Source organism: Phoxinus phoxinus (assembly GCF_949152265.1).
Source record: "Phoxinus phoxinus genome assembly, chromosome: 17".
NCBI lineage: Eukaryota > Metazoa > Chordata > Actinopteri > Cypriniformes > Leuciscidae > Phoxinus > Phoxinus phoxinus.
Window position 1 is genome coordinate 14,616,157 of NC_136892.1, and position 20,289 is coordinate 14,636,445.

Sequence of the window (20,289 nt, forward strand, 5' to 3'; positions counted from 1 at the left end):
AATTACAGTGTCAATCTCCTGGATGGCTTTTCCTGAGAATGTTTGTCTTGCCATTCTTATGTCAGAGGCAGCATCCCTTGCTTGAGATCAGGATACAGGTTGCTAGGAGACAGGTGTTGCAGTCCTGATGCGGGAGGCACAGCGGCTGCATCTGACTGCCATAAGGCCACTGCGACTAATGTGGACTAATTGGTGTAAGATGATGAAAGAAGCAGATGAAAGAAGGGGAGATAAATGATAGATGTCTAAAGGCTAAGTGAAGTATTCTGCCCCCCCCACCTTCCTCATTGCACATGTGAGCTGAGTGCAATGTTCCCTCTAAGCTTGGCCACAACCTTCTGATGTCTCAAACACGCAGAAAGATTAAAAAACGCACAAAGGGCAGACCCAAAATGTGTGGGGAAATCCATTCGATTGTAATCTAAATGAGAAATAATTGCAGTGCTCTGGTCTACCGCTATAGAGTTAGTGTCGCTATAGAGTTAGAACTGATGAATGCGGTTTACAGAATTCATAGAAAGTGAATTATGTGAGCACGTGTGAGCGGCAGTGAGCCAAATCAGTCGTTGTATTTTAATGTTTGTGGACCAAATAGCTTAATACCAGAGGCAACACGAAACGCGAAGACGTAAAATAATACGTCATCATGTTGTGGATTGATTAAGTGGTGGAAATAATGGATGATGTGCACAGCACGGTAACAAAACTCTGAGACATTACAGTACATGCCCACGACAAACTTAAAATACATCAGTTACGTTTAAATAGATTTGTGTTTGGGGGGGGGGGGGGGGGGGGGGGGGGCGGAGGGTCATGGATGTTTAGATAACTATAAAATAATTCACATGCTCACGTTTGAAAATATTTAGTTATTAGATCTGTTTAAATGCTTCAGTTTTTCCATATAATAATAATATAATATTAAAACAAGTTGAAGGATTTAAATTGATATAAAATATTATATTATAATAGTTTAAATACTTGAATTAGTTTTAATTTGATATTATATGTATTATATTATACTATATTTAGCATTTGCATAATAAAGAATTGATCTCACAAGGGGATTGTTAAGGGCTTCTTTCCATTACAATGTTTAAAAACCCCTAATATAGACAATCTTGCAAATTCATAAGCAATAAACAAACATTGAATTTTGATTGTTTAATGCTGTCTGTTACCAATTATTGACACGTACAAAACACACATGGGTTGTCCTAAACCATGTCACGATCACCAGTGAGAGTGCCCGGGATAACAATCAGAGGGCACTCCAACCCGGACAATCACCACACATCCACAAACTACATTTCCCATAATCCTTTGCCCAGACTTTTTTTTTCATTTGTTTTTGTCACATAAAAATTCAAGTGACTTAAAAATTATTTTAAATGAAGAACTACAAAAAATTGTTGTCTGGTTCAAGTGCAATAAATTATCCCTCAACATTAAAAAAACGAACTATATAGTGTTTCAATCAAATATAAGGGCATCAGCTACAAAACAGTTTTGCCTCAATGTAGATGATGAGGAGATACTATCAACCACTTCTACAAAGTTCCTGGGGGTTCACATTGATAAATGTCTAAACTTTAAATGCCACATTGATCACTTGATACACAAGCTTTCAAAATACGTTGGTTTGTTCTTCAGAATACGGCATTATCTTACATTACCTGCTCTTCTTACCTTGTACAAAACCTTGTTCGAACCTCACATTAGTTATTGTAACGTAATTTGGTGTAATACCTACCCGAGTCACTTAAATAAATTGATAAGTCTACAAAAGAAGATAATACGAGCTATATCGTGGTCTTGGTACAACACTCCTACAAGACCTCTCTTTCACAGCTTAGGTCTCCTTCGGCTTACTGAGTTGAACATATACCACAATGCGTGTATTATGCACCAAGTAGTTAATGTGACAAACAGCAGGCTATCTCAGCTCATTCCAATTAGTAGTCCGCTTCATGCTCATGCCACTAATAACAAACATCAAATTACTGGTAAAATCAGAAGACTTAAAAGTGCAAATTTGAGCATTACAAGTAGAGGCCCAAAGATTTGGAATGAACTAGATGGCAGGCTGAATGTGTTAAAATCCGTATCCATCTTTAAGAAAACACTAAAAAACTTTTACGCTTATATCTATAACTTTTCCAGTAGCTTACCTAGACTACAGTTGATCCTAAAAGCATTGTCCTGTCCTTGTGTGTCTTATGTTGTATTGTGTATTTTCGTATGATATCATTGTTGTGTGATTGGTGTTTAGTTTAAGTACTTGTTCATAATGTATCATTTCAATATGTCCTCAGGCTCCCTATTATAAGCTTTGAATAGCTTCTGTGGGAGACCTGATTCACACATTACAATATGTGCCACTTGGTTGTGCCAACTGTCTTGATTTTATGTGTGGATGAACTAATAAAGAAAGAAAGAAAGAAAGAAAGACTAATCAGCCACGATCACTTTCACCTGTATGTCATTGCCTTGTTTAGCTCACCCCATAAGGCATTTCAGAATGTTTGTAAACAATAGGCACAAAGATACGGTAACACTTTATTTTACGGTGTTCGTGACACAGAGTAATTACTTAATTAATGACTTAGTAGTAGACGTTGTAATAACATGTAACAAAATGTAATTAACATGTAATTAAGTTATGGAACAGCCTGTACTTACAGATTGTAACTATGCACATGTAATAGCAGTTTGTGACACCATCTCATTGTACCTCATTTCTTTTCTATTATTCTATTCTATTCTATTCTATTTTATAAAACGGTTAGTTCCAATCCTTGATTCTGATTGGTCAATAGCTGTGTTTTATTCACGATAAAACGCGCCTATGACCGCTTCACCCAACTGTTCTATGTATCACTACACAACACCCCAACCACTCTTAGCAACTTAAACACATGTTTGATCTCATCGATATTGTTCATATCGCTTCGCGTCCTGCAAATTTAACTGTTCTGCGTAAATTTTTTACGTTTTTGTTTTATAGAACTTCTTGGCAAATGAGCTTGATTTAGTGACTTTAACTGATTGTTATATAAAATATAAATAGCACATTCAAGTTAAATGTTAAAACTGCATGATGTAACCACTTTTTGTGTTTACGTACTCTGTACAAGTATGGTATAAAAATGTTTTTGCTCAGGTGGCCAAAATGTCCGCCCAATAGAGAAAAGTTTTTCTTAGCAAGAAAGAACAATTCTTGAACAGAGATTTGATCGTGAGATTAAATATTTCCGCAACATGAAATGACATTCACAATGCACTTCCAGGTTTTTGAGTAAGTAGCCTACATTTTCAAGGGGAAATTATTTTAAGGTGATGTATATATCACAATACGGGTCTGCACTAAATTTCACCTCAGCAGAATTTAGTATTTTATACTATAAACACTGCATAATATAATTTATGCAATTTTTTCAATAAAATAGCTTTAGCTACATCATCGTTCTCAGCAAGGAATCTGTAACATCACTGTTTTTGAAGAAGTTAAACTCTGTTTCAATGTCAATAGAGAAACGCGGCACAGACTGAGGTAATTCATACATGCACTCTCTCTCTCTCTCTCTCTCTCTCTCTCTCTCTCTCTCTCTCTCTCTCTCTCTCTCTCTCTCTCTCTCTCTCTCTCTCTCTCTGTCAGATGTATTACACTTTTCTGTGAATAGAATATCGAACCGGAGATCGCTAAACTGCAAGCTTACCGTGTTTTCAAAAAGCCGCTTTTATCCACAGTGGAGACAGAGCGCTTGCACATGGTTGCCCGGTTGAGAAAAATAAGTCAAACACTTAGCAGATATTTCTGTATTGTGTTAGTGTGAAGCTCTGAATGGGGTATTTACGGCTCTTGGTATCAGGCAACCCCAGTTATGTTCCTCTGCGGTCCAGATAAAACCTTGTTCTAACCTATGTATTATATTATATTCATTAATTTCAGCACATTTCCACTGTTTTACTAACACGCTGTTCTTGTATTCAAATGAAGTGCGGTCCACCGCTGCGCACGTGCTGCGGAATCGATAAAGAAGCAGCTGTATCAGTACTCTTATCGACAAGTAGTACTGTATGTGACGATACATCGTTGTATCGATGTATTGAACACAGCTCATGCTCCCTGAAGCCATGTCGTGTTCTGTTCCCAAGCCTTGTTCTGCCAAGTCAAGTTGATTGGTCCTGTTAATCACACTGTAGACCCTTCTCTTACATCTTAAGCCACCTTTTAACCTTGAAATACCCATACTACCAAACCTGTCTGTCCTTATAACCTTATCCCATATCCCACCTCATGCTTTCAAGTGTTTCATGTCAGAAAAGATTTGTTCAATAATTGAGATACATTTAGGCTGCATCCCAATTCGCCTACTTATACTACGCCCTAAAAGTATGTACTCTTTTTGTGATTTTTTTTTTTACATACTTTTGAGTGTGTAGCAAAAGAGTTGGCAAGCTTTGGGACATACTACTTCCTCATCTTTAACGGACAGATCTGTGTGCATCCTGTCAGTAAACTGCCCTGTCAATCATCTTGTCAGTTAAAATCCTCCATTCAATCTTATTTAATTTCCTACCGTTTCGGAGAGAAATGTTGTAGCACGTTCATCTGCCAGTCGCGGGTCTTTCATGGGGAGACTCTCCTCATGTGTTTGCAATTTGAATGTAATGATGCATTTAAAAGTTAATGGCTAAACGTGTCTTTACAAAAGTTCACAAGCTGCTGCAGATGCAATATAATGTAGACAACATTGAATAAATAAATTTTTGTCAGGTTAGATACTGATAATTAATCATTCAAACCCCTTTATTTAAACCTCTCCACATAACCGTCCTCCATGTCTGTAGTTTTTTTTAAACTCTTTTCACTCGTGTTTGTAGTTCTAACTGAATCATCGTCCAACGCGTGATGGGTTGAGGGCAATATTAGCCGTTAGAGTGTGCATCGATCTGCACTTCGGATTCTGACTGGAAATAGTAGACCATCCGTGTGTCTTTGGAACACTCATTTCAACATACTACGATTTGGGACGTACTTTCGAAAACTATTTAGGACGGATAGTATGCGAATTGAGACGAAGCCCTAATCGTTTCGTAATAGTGATTCTTTGAATCGGTTCTATGAATTGTAAGAAGCCTAAAGATTCTCATCCCTACTGTTGAATTATGTACATTAGGGATTGTGAATATAAATAATTTATTCAGTTTTGATTTCCCGTTGATTGTAAATCATCTATTCAGTTGCAGAGCGATGTGTGCCGGAAGTGTAATGACTCACCATTCCATCTCCTGCCAATGAAACAGTGACTTGTTTATGAAACAGGTCAAGACTCTGTCAGGTCTACGGTAACACGCTGTATGTCAGTCAGAATGAGTCATCATGTGTCCATTTACCACTGCTCTCTGTCAGCAGGGACTTTTAGTGCCTATTTTATATTTGTCCTCACCACACACACACACACCCTGGGAGCCTCGTGGCACGCTCCTCTGCCCATACGGGCACGCAAACAAACACAACAATCAGTCACACACCTACACACCCCGAGATCTTGGAGATTCTGTCTTGTGGAGATAATATGTTCACCAGCCAATCTCTAACTCGCAGCCCTGTGCCGTCTGCCTTACTGACACACTCCAGCGTACATGCCCGAAGCTGATTAAAATGACACTTTTCATTTTTTACTTTCACTTTTATATTTACTTTCCCCTATATTCTGTGTTTTTCTGACATCTGATTAATATTAAAGCCACTGAGTGACAGGGGAGCGAAATAGTTTGATTAGAGGTTTGCGTGCATACGCTCGGATCATCGCAGGACAGAGATTGTGGGATCCCCATCGTCACTCTATACCTGTGATAAAAAATGCTGTCAGTCAAAGCGTCAGGCTTTCCGCTCGTGCATAGGACTGAGAGAGGGAGAAGAGGTGAATTTTCTTTGTGTGTGTGTGTGTGTGTTTGTTTGTGTGTGTGTGTGTGTGTGTGTGTCAATACCGTGGGGGGTGATTGTTGTGCTCTGAGTATTTGACAAGCTGAGTGGAATAGATTGGATCCATCTCGTCATGCCCACGCAGGAGGTTCGGGGAATGTGTGTGTGTGTGTGTGTGTTAAACTCATAGACCTTGCATGCCTGAAGCAACATCCATGATTTTTTATTTATTTGTATTTTTTGAGTGCATATATGTGTGTGTGTGTGTGTGTGTGTGTGTGTGTGTGTGTGTGTGTGTGTGTGTGTGTGTGGCATTATAGGACGTTTTATCTGGGGACTGGAAGTTTTCCCAGGGTACTATGAGAGTGTTTTGGTCAACAGTCAAGACTGAGTGAGCTGATGTAATCAGATGGAGCTGGTCCTCGGGGTGTGGCGGTTCACTGTAGCCTTTCATTTATATTCATAGCAGCAGGACTTGTGCACCTCAAATCAAAACACACATCAAAGCCACACACACACTCGAAGGAGATCAGCAGCAATGCAAACAACGTTTCACCTTCAGGGAGAGGCTGATTGTGTGTGTGTGTGTGTGTGTGTGTGTGTGTGTGTGTGTGTGTGTGTGTGTGTGTGTGTGTGTGTGTGTGTGTGTGTGTGTGTGTGTAAATGTCTGACAGTATTGAGGCAAAAAATGGCTCTGCAATGTGCACAAAAACTAAAAACAAGGCCAGAGCCAAAGCTCCTGCAAAATAAACAAGGAAAAACAAATGAGATGTTAAACATGTAAATGTGCAGATTATTCGAGCAGAAAAGGCTGCTTATTTTCACTGCTTTGTAAAGGTGCAACTCACAGGCTGGCACACAACTCAAGGTGCTTGGTGACATTTACCGTTGACTGTATTGCTGGAAAGGGTCCGACTCTTATCAGACTCGACACGCAGTCTCTTTCTCGCATTCAGTGCCACCTTTTCTTTCCGTTCAAGTGCAACTCTCAGCAATGAAAAAACACCAAAACGTGTTCTCTGTCTTTTCTTTTCTTTCAAATTCACTTGAGGATGCATCAGAAAACCCTATAACTTTTCACTGCTCAGTTACTAAGAACTTAACCTACAGTAACTCTTTTAAGAAAAAGAGAGGCACTTTAGACTTGAAACTGAGCAGCACTCCCTGCAGAGGTGCCTTGATAAGACCAAACCCTCCTTCCCCAAATACATCCGAATCACAGCCCATATCAAACGGCGGATGAATCACACATCGCCGTCTGAAGTAAACGTCCACACGCTGAGGCTCCTTCCGCCCCTCTGCGTGGGTATTTGCTTTGCTGCAATTGTACCACAACAATAACACACATCAATGGTTTATCAAAGAAGCTTTGAAGCGCTTCGTTCTTCGTGATAAATGTCATTCTTCTGAGCGAGTCATCTCAGGGTCATTCTTTGAGCTTTGAAAGGCCATGTTGTGCTAGAGGACACTGAGCACTGCCCAGTCAACTCTCTGCTAACTACACTAACTTGTGCTCGTGACATTTAAGGAGTGTCTAATTACATTAATTTATTCATCATGCCGTGGTTGCTGACTTATTGTTTAGACAGAAATAAATGATCCATCAAGGATCCGTGAATTCAGTTCAGGAGCTAATTATGCATGACTGAAATGTAAAATGTGAATTAAATATCACTGTTTGCATCATGCTACATTTTAAATTGCTTATAAAGTAACAAGTGAGTTTTTCTACATGTCTCAAGTGTAAATCCTCAAGGACAGCGCAAAGAAAATGGATAATCACATTTAAGACTATCACTCAGCAAAACAAATTCAAGTGCTAGATTGCCATTCATTTAGGTATTGCCATCAATACCTACTAAGGACAAGAAAACTCCATCTGAACAACTGGAGATGCTTTCTCTGTAGCACACCCCAGTTGCATATTATTTGGGGACAAAATCTCCCATGGCAAACAATGAATGGCATGTTGCATGACATGCACAATCTGCAAAGTTGGCACAAAAATGAAGCCTATGCTGACCCAAGTACTTCTACGAACTGTGAATTTGACACACATATTTGACCAATGCCTTAGTGAAGTAACAGACTTCTTGTATAGTACAGCATAATGATTTTATAAAGAACAGTGCTTTGAAGAACATACCTATGACATAAGAGAGGAGGACGGCCAGCAGCACAGCGGCTGCGATCGCAGACACAGCGGCACATTTCCAGCTGCAGTACTTGGAGGGCTTCTTCAGCTTAAAGGAACTCCTGGAGAATGTGTTTCTGGGTAAGAGTCGGGGTGGTGGGGAGTAGACGGTGCCACCGGTCAAGGGATAACCTGGTGAAGAGCTGCTGAACAGAGGAGTGCTCCCAGACGGTGTCTTAAAAAGGAAGTGCCTACAAGAAGAAAGAAAAAAGAACAATAACATGACTCATTTTAAACATGACTCAGCTGCTAATCTGAACTAATGCCAGAAGAAGACAAATCTCTTATCAGTATCACTAGTCTAAACGTTCTGAAAAGTGTCAATATGCCCACGGCTTTACTGGGCTTTGATAAATCTTATAAAAAAATCTTCTTTAATGAGCTGAATGACTAAAAAGAAGCCTGTTTAAGCGTGCGTAATGGGGGAGTAGGCTATTTGTTTCATTCACATTTTTCAGAAGCTCATGATGTTCATTTCATTCTCATGCTGTAGTTCTTTCTAACAAACAGGAGTTCAATTTGTACATAATGGCTTTAAATGAGGCTCATTTAACACAGCTCTGGCCATTTAAAAAGTATTAGGCATTAGACTACTACTTTGTGTACTAGCAGTGTAGACTGAATGCATCATAAAGACAACTCCAATCGACTGCTCAGCAGAGAGAATTGATTTTTGTTGTTGTTAAATCCCTGTTCTTGCTAAGATTCAGTAGGATGCTGAATAACACAGTTCTAATCACCCTGGACTGCATCAAACCTTTAGAATTCAAAAGATTATGACCATCAGACAAAATGAGAGGTCAAATGATAAGGTGGATGGCAATGTTATTGCAAATAATGCCAGATCTGGTAGCCAGAGTCAAAGGTGGGCTGGAAGGGGTAACGTGTGTGTGCGTGTTTGGGGACGGGGGCAGATGGGAAGGGGATGAAAGCAGATGACAGTTGACCAGGAAGCTTTGATGAGCACTAGGTTTGGCTCAGGCTGAGGGTCCTATGCTAAACCAGCCTCAGATCTTTGTCCATGTGTCTTGTTCGGGACAGGAGGTCCAGTCAGACTCCACCAGGCCTCTCTGTTGCTCCCTGCTAGGCATCCAACTGCTCCCTGCTGCCCACAGCCAGAACAACCCATGAGCACTGGCCAGCATCTCAGTTCTGCAAAACTCAGCAACAAATCTATCGCTAGATCTGAGCTGAACCTGCTTCACAGTCTAGAATAACATGTGACACCATTTACTCACCTTCATGTCACTACACACTACCAATCAAAAGTTTAATATTACCAATTAAAAAAGTTGTTTTAATATAATTTTTTATATTTCAATATTTCTTGTTCTTATGCTGAACAAGGCTGTATTTGTTTGATCAAAAATACAGTAAAACAGTAATATTGAGAAATTAAAATAACTGTTTTCTGTTTTAATCTATTTTAAAATGCAATGTCTTCCTGTGATGGCGAAGCTGAATTTTCAGCATCATTACTTCAGTGTTCAGTGTCACATGATCCTTCAGAAATCATTATAATATGCTGATTTGCTGCTCAAGAAATATTTCAGATCATTATCAATGTTGAAAACAGTTGTGCTGCTTAATATTTAAGTTTCTTTGATGAATAGAAAGAACAGGACAGCATTTATTTGAAACAGAAATTATATTTTAAATGCCTTTCCTGTCACTTTTGAATAATAGTATTGTCAGTGTCCTTGCTGAATAATAGTTTTATTATTTTTTTTAAAGCTTAGTGTATGTCGTATGACTTTCTTTTTTCCTTAGAACCCAAAGGTTTTAGAATTTTTTAATACAATAAAGGAATGAAGTGATGAGCTGTCAAGCTCCAAAAGGAAAAATCACTATAAATATATGAAAGTGGTCAATATGAAAGTGGAGTTTATATAGGCTATATATATAAAAGAGTGTATTGGTCACTGTATTCTTTAACTTTATAGAAAAGAGCAGCGTGAACATTCTTCTGAACATCTCTTCTGTCCCACAGAAGTAAATAATATCCTTTGGAAAGGCAAGGTTGGGGAAAAAAAGAGAGAATTTTCATCTTAGCAAGAATTGTTCTTTAAAATCTTTTCTGCATTCGGTTCCTGCTGCTCATTTCAGTGCTGGAAAGAAGTAACAGGTTGTGAAATGGCAGTCAGGTTCCTGCACAGCTGTGGTTCGAATTCACAGCAGTGAATTGAACTGTGTTTTTCATATGAGCTGGATGAGAGCAGTGAAGTGGGTATAGAAAAAAAATCTGTCATTCCCTACTCCACTGCCTTTACTTTGTGTGTGTGGCCTTGCACTAAACAGTGCAATCTCACTGGGCAGACACGGTCATCTGTGGACAAGCTCAGGCTCAAGTAACTCATTCAAGCCTTTAGGATTCGTCTGAAAACAAACAGACAATCTTTTTACCAATCTAGCTTAATAATAATAAGCACATTATATGAAACGTTGTCCTACTTTGATAATATTCTTTATATGATGTCCAAACATATTTCATCATATGGTTTGACAGACATGTGATAAATCAACTTAAAATAAGCCTTAAAAGCGTCAACCCTCAAACTACATTACACTGCCGTGGAAGAAGAGAAGGGGAAAGATGTGTGAAAGTGAGACGGAGATGGGGAAATGGAGAAAGACCGAAAAGGAGGGACAACAAAGCAACAAATAAAAGTGTTATTGTAGCAAAATATTCATATTGTCAACCACGGTTATTAATCCCTGAACTGCATCTACAAGGTAATCTACTTAGGTTCAGTTCACACACACACTGATTACAGTTTTTCTCAGTCGCTTTGGTGCATTTCTTAGGTCAAAAGTGCAATTCTTGATACTACTTGTACAAATTCCAAATCATCTAGTCACTTGTGCACATCATTAAAGCAATTTCTTATTCCTTTGAACAAATTGCAATTGCTTTTGTACATATTGCAATTGATAATGTACAAGTGTCACCTTTTTTCCACATTTTCAATTGCTCATGTCATGTTGATCAAAATATAGTAGATGGTTCTCTGTTGAATAGTCTTACCCCTCAAAACATCTAGGCATTATTTCCTTGCATAAGCCATTACATGCAAAATTGTTGAACTATTTGTCATAAACTGTCAAGCATAGTTTTACACATTTACACAAAACAAATTCAACTGTGTGCTCTGGGATAAAGCGTATAATGGAGTTGGAATCAAGTGAACCCTCTCACAACTTTGTATACGTGGATGAGGCTGGCTTCAACCTGACCAAATGCAGAAGGCGGGATCGGAATATCATCGGTCACAGAGCTACTGTGGATTTGCCAGGCCGACGGGGAGGAAATATCACCATGTGTGCTGCTATTTCGAAGCATGGTGTGCATATCCCCCTTATAGGGCCATACAACACCCAGCATCTCCTCAACTTTTTAGAGACTCTACAGGGCTGTCATCCCTGATGATGAGAGGGGTCTGTTTAGAGAGGATTTGCCAAAGTATGTGGTCATTTGTGATAATGTGAGTTTCCATCGATCAGACAATGGTTTGTGACCCACCCGAGGATGCTCATAGAATTCCTCGCACCTTATTCACCATTCCTTAACCCAATTGAGGAGTTCTTCTCCACATGGAGGTGGAAGATGCTCGTCAGCCACACACACAGATGACCCTGCTGGCTGCAATGTGTGAGGACGTCACAGTAGACGACTGCAGAGAATGGATAAGGCATTACAAAATATTCTTTCCATGTTGCATTGGAAGGGAAAATATCCGGTGTGATGTGGATGAGAATATGTGGGCCGACAGACAGGAACGTCTGGCTGTGCCTTAGGGGTGTTTCCTGTGTCTCTTTCTAATTTAGTTTTTTTTTCCTTTGTGCCCCTTGTCTTTTTCTTACTGTAAATTATTTTTCATCTTTCATAAAGTAGCACTAGTAAAAGCTGTGAAAAACAAAATCCTGTCCAGTCTCTTTCAATCAATAACCCACATACAGTAATATGTAAATAGTACTGTTGAAATTGATATGCCATAGAAGTGCAGCCTTGTGCATTTTCAATACAGTAACTGTCATCCAAACTGTAGCCAAGTTTACATCAGGTAATACTGTCAAAGTACACAGTTACATTGACAACATGCCTAAACATTTTGACGACCTTGTTCGTGAACAATGACTCAATGACTTATCATTCTGATGACACTGACATGATCATTGGGATGAATATTTACTTTTGAGAGATGTACTAAAGATTTTTAGTGACTGACTAGCTTTAGAAACATATCCATTGTATATTGCAGTTTGTACAAATTGTTCTGAGAAATGCACTTATTATTTTGCACATGTTAGGGATGATGTGAAAAATGCACCAAAGTGACTGAGAAAAACTGTAATGAGCACACATACAAAGACAAACAGGACAGACCATGTGGTTATCACATGTGTGACGGAAAGCTACCTGATGGACACTAACTGTAAAATGGCATACAGAAGGTAAATTAATTGATGCTCCATCTTATTCTTTTTTTAATGTAGCTGTGCTTTTCACTAGAAGGTTTGAAGATTATATTGCATTAAACATATGGACGGACGGACGGACGGACGGACGGACAGACACAGACGGACGGACAGACACAGACAGACAGACAGACAGACAGACAGACAGACAGACAGACAGACAGACAGACAGACAGACAGACAGACAGACAGACAGACAGACAGACAGACAGACAGACAGACAGACAGACAGACAGACAGACAGACAGACAGACAGACAGATAGATAGATAGATAGATAGATAGATAGATAGATAGATAGATAGATAGATAGATGATAGATAGATAGATAGATAGATAGATAGATAGATAGATAGATAGATAGATAGATAGATAGATAGATAGATAGATAGATAGATAGATAGATAGATAGATATACTCAAGTGTTACTGCTTAATGCCTTTTCAACTTCCAACATAAAATCACATTAATTCCTCAAAATTATAAATGTTTATCACGGTTTATGCCAGAATATGAATTCCTATAGCTTCTTCATCACAATGAATTTGAAAGGTCCCTGTTGTAACACATGATGCTTATAATTACTTCTGAAACTTTAACCAATGTCAAGTTTTTGCACATTTTTATTTGTAAAAAAATAAATAAAAACTTGCTAACTAGTGTTAGCGAAAAAACAACAGCGAGCCAATCAGAGACTGCTTGCCCTACTGGGACATCTCACCAGCAAACCATCCACACCAACAAGCGCAAACAGAGCACGACCGAGAAACATGGCAATAAGCAAAAGCAAGGCAAAGCCGCAAAAATTCTCACTTTCACAGTAAACACCGTTTCTCTCCTCCTGTGGGAGAAGAGGAAAGGTCCAGAGCAATTAACAAGCAAACATGAGATTTAACAGAGAACGCAAACAAACACAAACATCTCTCAAGGTGAATTAGTATTCCACACAAATATATAAACAGTCCGAACTGTCCAAAACATTCCACTTAATTGGGATTTCCGAATCAGTGAGGAAGCTTCTGGTTTGGTGTTCAACATTTTTTACAGGCCCAAGGTCCTTTACTGTTTGCATATAACGTCCAAAATATATAGTCTTTTCATAGAGGCAAGTCTGCTGTTTATTTCCACAAACTCAAAATATGATAAATGCCTCCAGGAAGCCCAGCCAACCAAAAATGGTTTTATGTTGAGATGCATTGAAATGACTCACTGGAGACACTCTCTCTCTTACAGCACATCGATCTACCATTGTCCCCAATATAAGATGCGGTGGCAGCATTCAGAAACCTCAAGCTGAGGCTGTTACATCCTGTCCACTTTATTCTAAACCATCTCCAGCTAGTGAAGTGTCTAGATAAGAGTGATTCCAATCCACTTATGAAAATAATGTCACACAACGGATCTCCTTTTTGTACCATGTGAGAATTGAAGCGTCCACACTCTGGTCATTGAGAGTGAGGAAAAAAACAGCAGTTCAAGTAAGTCTGAAATGCATTTCAAATACACAACAACATCACACAGTTCATCAGCACAGATGTAAACCACAACTCCAATAAAATACATAATTAATACATGCACAGTGATATTAAAATATTTTTAAATTTAAAAATATTTTTTTTATTAAATATTTTTTTATTAGTGATGTCAGTAATATTTATATTTTTTTCAGGAAGGATACATTAAATTGATCAAATGTGACTTTATAATGTTACAAAATATTTATATTTCAAACAATGCTGTTCTTTTGAACTTTCTATTCATCAAAGAATCCTGAAAAATGCCAAAAATATTAAGCAGCACAACAATTTTCAACATTTATAATAATAAGACATTTCTTGAGCAGCAAATCAACATATTAGAATGGTTGAAATGAATAAATTACATTTTAAAATAGAATAAAACAGAAAACAATATTATATTGGTGAATTCTTTCAAAAACTTAAAGAAATTGTACCCAACACCAAACTTTTAAACGGTAGTGTATATATTTTCTGCTACCACTGAACATGTAGTACTCTCATCTTAACACATTTGACCATTTGTTTAATTCTTTGAAAAGATTTCTCCCCAAAATCTGCGCAAAAAGTATGCAGATTCCAACTGATTCCGCCGATTATATCTGGCGACGAACAAAAACAGTAAGTGATAGCTGAGATTCAGAGCAGGAGAGGCAAGAATTTCTTCTCTGTATTTTTCTGTGGAGAAGTTCGAGGCCTGTTAGCGGATGACAAGTCATGTGCAGAACAAGTGAGAGAAATGACACCGGTGTTTCAAACAAGCCCACAGGGAGAGCAATAGAAGGGGAAAAGAAAAGAAAGAGACAGCAGGCAGACACACAACCTCTTCCCTGACGCCTAATAGAGAATCGTCTCCCATTTCCGTCCACTAAGATGGAGCACACCGTCATTAGCTCCAGCTCAGGGGGGCACTGCAGGAGTTTTAGTCCAAGTAAACCACCTCTAATTGGGCTCTGTCTCTGTGGCAGGCCCAGTTTTTTTTCTGGATAAATACTGAGCTTCCTGAAAAGGAGCCTTAAATCTCAAGACTATGGAGGAGAGTTCCCAGAGCTCAAGTGTTCAGTGCACTCTGATGCTGCGCTAATAACACACACTCACGCTAACACTCGGTTGAGATTTTGATGGTGGTGTGACGTCCCGGAGGAAAACAGTTTGAGTAAAAAAAGTTTCTTCCCTCTGCTGTTCCTCAGAACTGGGCCATTTTTTATGCACTGACGGGAGATAACGATGGAGATCATATTTCATAAGATAATTAGTCTTGCATAGCTAGTCACAGTGAGCTTGCATTTTTTCAAACCTTCGAGCATCTGGAGTTTCCCCTCTGTGCTGCTGAAACCCAGCAAAACCAGGAATGGTCGTGTCAGAGTCTGTTCATTTGGACCAATACACTTGGGAAAATGTGCATATTAAGGTCCAATTGTGAGAGTGACCGGCATAACGAAAAAATCTGTCACCATAAGATTTAAGATTAGTATCAATTAAAAAAATATAATAATAAAGCGCAGGGTGCAAGATCACTTTGATCACTTTGATCACGTTGTGAACCCCCCTATAGGCGCACATTACTAACATGCTCTTTAAAAAATGTAAACAATATTGCGCCATTGACATTAGACTAGGTTTCAGTTGGTCAATGACGCAGTCTATTTATGTTGCCTCAAAATAGCAACGCGCCAACAATGCGCCTGAACACACCTGAACACACCTCGTTTTCAGACGAGGAACGCCCATGTGCGCACAAATGGGCGCAAATGCATTTGCTATTTAAACAACGTGGCGCAGGACGTGAAAATGATAACTGCGTCGGACTGAAACTAGCGAAAAACACTTGTGTCGTGCTTGGCGCTGCATTGCGCCGGGTGTAAGATAGGGCCCACAATCCAGGCAACTAAAAGAAGCTTCTAATGTAACAAGAATGTTTCAGTGTAGTAGTTTTTTGCATGACAGTAGTTAAGCTGTTTTCAAAATAAATAAATAAACAGCTTTTTCAGAAACAAGCTACTTTTTCCAACAAGAGACCAAGGCTTAATTTTTGCAGAAAAAAAAAGAAAAATGGATCCGGTCCTGGCACCTCCTAAATCCGATCCGGCACCTCATTTGGAGGATCCCCCATCTCATACACTAGAGAAACATATTTATGTTATGACCTGTGTACATATCTTCAGTATAATTAAAATAATGTTGTTAATAACTTGCTATGTTAAATGTATACAAAAATGATTAAGAAGTGGAAGAAATGCAGCTACAAAGAGGTTCTAGCTTGTTTTGGCAATGATTTAATGAATTTGATCGCTATTTGCATTTGTAACGCATGACAAGCATATTATTAACATATTGCCTATTATATAGTGTTGTGGGCAATGGTGCTTATAGAAAGCATTCAAATGAAGTTTGTTATCAATAAATGTTAAAAGAATATTCCTTATAAAAAAAAATTACAGACAGTCTTTTATATCCATTCACTGATCATTTTTTTATATATTTTTTATAAATAAAAAATGTAACCAATAATAATACAAATAATAATATATTATTATTGTTATTTTTTATTCATTGGTTACATTTTTTATTCATTGTTATGTATTTGCTTTATTATACCCTTCAATATTTATTTTATGTTACATATAATATTTCTTATTCAAAATGTATGCACTAAGTCAGTCAGCAACTTTTTGTTAGCAGCTTGTTTCATTTTATATTGTTAAATATATGTTTATATAGTTTATTATGTTGTTATATTGCATGTATTTAATATATTTGTAAACATTTTAGTTAATTTGCTAACTGTTTTTTTTTTAAAGGTTAGCTTTTCAAGTCCAAACAGCAGCATCAAATAGTGGGTGAAATCACCCCACCGACTCCACTACAAAAAGATGGCAGAGCTAAGAGTAGCTCTAAACTGCCTCTGTAAATACCCAACGGTATTTATCTCATTAAACTGTCGTGAGAAGTGCTGGGTTTGCACTTTGTGGCAGACAGGGCTGTCTAACAGACAATGCAATATGAGGTAGAGGCTGTTGGAGGTCACGTCCATATGCCCTGAAAGAAGTCATTCTAATCTGCCAGCCAAGGATAGAGCTTTGAAGTGTCAGGGGATTGTGGGTAGTCCATCCAACGTCTGGAGGCAGCTTGATACGTTTGAAGGATCTGAGAGTGCATTTGCCTGTGTGTGCATGGAGAATATTGAAGAAGCAAACCTGCAGCCGCTCAAAACTGTGATGCAGCTGCGTGTCGGAGGTAAAAACTCCTTCCGAACTTTTGCCTGCTCCACCTGCGGTCCCCTCGGCTACAAAATCCCGACCACTAAGACACTCTATTTCATGTGACAGCTGCACATTCCTCACTTTCTGTGACTCTCAACCAATCTGTCACCATATGGCCTTGTTTCTCTCTCCTGCTAGCACTCTAGCATTCAAAGCAGAACTTCTCGTATCCCGTGCTCGCCGTTGCAGCCCTGTTTTGCATGCGTGCCATCGCATGACCTATTTTTCAGGCGGTACTTGCTTCATCTGAAAGTGAGTGTCAATTTTTTTTATGGGAGAGAGCGACGGAGACAGAGAGAGGAAGGTATCTGTGGAGATAGACGGTGACTGGTGCTGATGGACGTGGAGTGTGTGCGAATGTGTGTTTATACGTGTTCATGGATTCTGTGGAGTGAACGCATATGCTGACACGGTATTGGACACACAGCGTGGTGCTGGGTGGGGTACTAAAGAAACTGGTTTGTGGTGTGGATCGGAGCACCTGGTGAATAAAACATCTGAAGGATAGGGGGATGGGACCCGAAAGAGAGAGAGAGAGAGAGACAGAAAGAGAACAAGAAATAGACACGAAAAGAGTGTGTGTCTCATAAATAGTGCATACAGCAATAGAGGAGAGTATTGTTGAGTCAAGGGGAGCAACCCTCCAGTCCTGCAAGAAAAGATACCCTATACTACACAGTAAACAAACACAAGTACAACCCACAGAGACCCAGCAGACACAATCCAGTGTGTGTGAGTGCGACAGGCTGTGACTAAGTGTTCGTTGAGGGTCTCTAGAAGGGTGGGTGATATGAGTCTGTGCCGTTTGTGTCTGCCCTGTAGACCAGGGGCTAATTACATGCAGTGACTGCCAAATTATATTACTAAAAATCTACTTCCATAATCTAAAAAAAAAAAAAATATATATATAGCCTATATATATATATATATGTGTATAATTATGTATAATTGTATAATGTATAATTATTATTATTATATTAGTAGTAGTAGTACTAGTAGTAGTAGTAGTAAGTGCTCATTCAGGTTGAGTTTAGAAATAACTAAACTCGATAACTAAATTCAGGTTGAGTTTAGTAATAATAATAATATTAATAATAATATATAGTGTTCATTCACTTTTAGTTTTTAATTTTGTTACTTTCAATGTTTTTCTACATTTGATAATTATCATTAATCACAAAAACAAATATATATATATATATATATATATATATATTCTTATTTTATATAATTTAATTTATTAAATCGAATTAAATGATAACATAATATATATATATATATATATCTTTTAAATAAATTTTAACATAATTAAATGTAAATTAATTCAGTTTTATAATTAATTATAATTTATTTATTTTTATATAATCTTAATAATATCATTTTATTATAGAATTTTCTATTATATGCAGATAAAAAACAAAACAAATATGATAACACCATTCCCTTTATTAGAACATAACACATGGGTAAAAGATCATTAATGACTATAATGACAACTAGAAAGTATGTTTATCCGCATCACACATCATGATAATGCAGCCAATAAAAATGGATAATATCTCTGTAGTTTTCTGAAAAAGGAATCTGAGGAACCCTAGCAGGTATCTTTTGGTGTATCTGTGAAACTAACCGTGTCTCCAGCGGGACACTGCTGTTGAGAGCCCAACTGTCCTGGAGCTGGACGGATTCAGGGGTGGAGGGTCCATCTGCCAGGGCCGCGGTAGGTGCGTGGCTCTGCAGGTTCCGCCGGCTGGCATGGTTATTGCGATTGAGGGAATTAGCCGATGACTGGTGGTGGTTGTGCGGGGGAGGCAGAGGAGGTCGAAGGGAGGTCTGACTGTGATGACCGGACGCACCTGAAAGAGAGAGAGAGAAGAGAGATTAATCACAGAACATCTCTTCCTTTATGTTGCCTCATAGGATGCTGTCTGTAAAATGTTTTCAGACCACAGATTCAGAACATCAAGTTATTTAGGTTACTTTGATTCAATGCAGCTGTAATCTGTTTACTGTTCGCTAGCCATGCGTGAAATGATTGTAACCCAAAGGAGGAGAGGTGAAATGCTAGACATTTTGCAACTGAGAGAAGGATCAATTATGGATAATAAGATAAGCAGACACAAAAAGAAGACTTTGATAAAATCTATTGCTAGGAGGAAAAATAAAACAAGCCTGGATTTCTATTAGATTGAATTCTCTGTATGAAAACTACAAAAATTTGTATTGCCTTCTAGCTCCTGACATGCTTGCTACAAAAACATTTATTTATTTTTGGCTGTGAAATCTTCACTGATTTTTAGAAAGTAAAAGTAAGATTTTTTTGATATTATTATAATATGAGATGAACATTTACTAGAACATTTATTCTGACAATAAATTAAATATGATACATCAGGCTTTTGAGGAATGTTTATTTGTACATCTTTGTACATTGATGAATGACTATAGAGCTTTGATCATAGAAACTACGCATCTGATCATAAAACTACGCATTTAAATATCATATTAGACATATTATTAAGAGATGCAGCATGACAACTGATATTTATATGCACTTTATTTAAGTAGTCTGCTATTCTTTTATAAAGATCTCATTGATTTACATGACAAGCTAGCAGAATGTCATCTTACTTTGTGCTAATTTAAATGTCACCAACTTGCTTATTTTTGCTCTCTTATTATTGTTCCTTTTTTTAAATAGATTTTTTTCTGACTATTATTTCATGTTCATATGACTATTATTTCATATAACAATCTAACATAATACATTACATTATGTTAAAATATAACATAATGTAATGTATAATATAATATAACAAATACAATATAACCTAAATTATTAAACAAAACCTTCATAATTACGCGACTTTACAATAATAATAAAAATAGCCTGCAGTGTTTTATGATT

General features: G+C 37.9%; 1 protein-coding gene across 1 annotated transcript in view; it reads right to left on the minus strand.

The window, feature by feature from the left end:
* tenm2b (teneurin transmembrane protein 2b) overlaps positions 1-20,289 on the minus strand; it is a gene marked incomplete at its 5' end in the record, with an annotated part of 110,635 nt that overhangs the window by 59,617 nt on the left and 30,729 nt on the right. The window contains 2 exons of the mRNA XM_079585960.1: positions 8,079-8,317; positions 19,012-19,237. Of these exons, the coding sequence (XP_079442086.1) occupies positions 8,079-8,317; positions 19,012-19,237 (465 nt within the window). The remainder of the gene's footprint in view (positions 1-8,078; positions 8,318-19,011; positions 19,238-20,289) is intronic.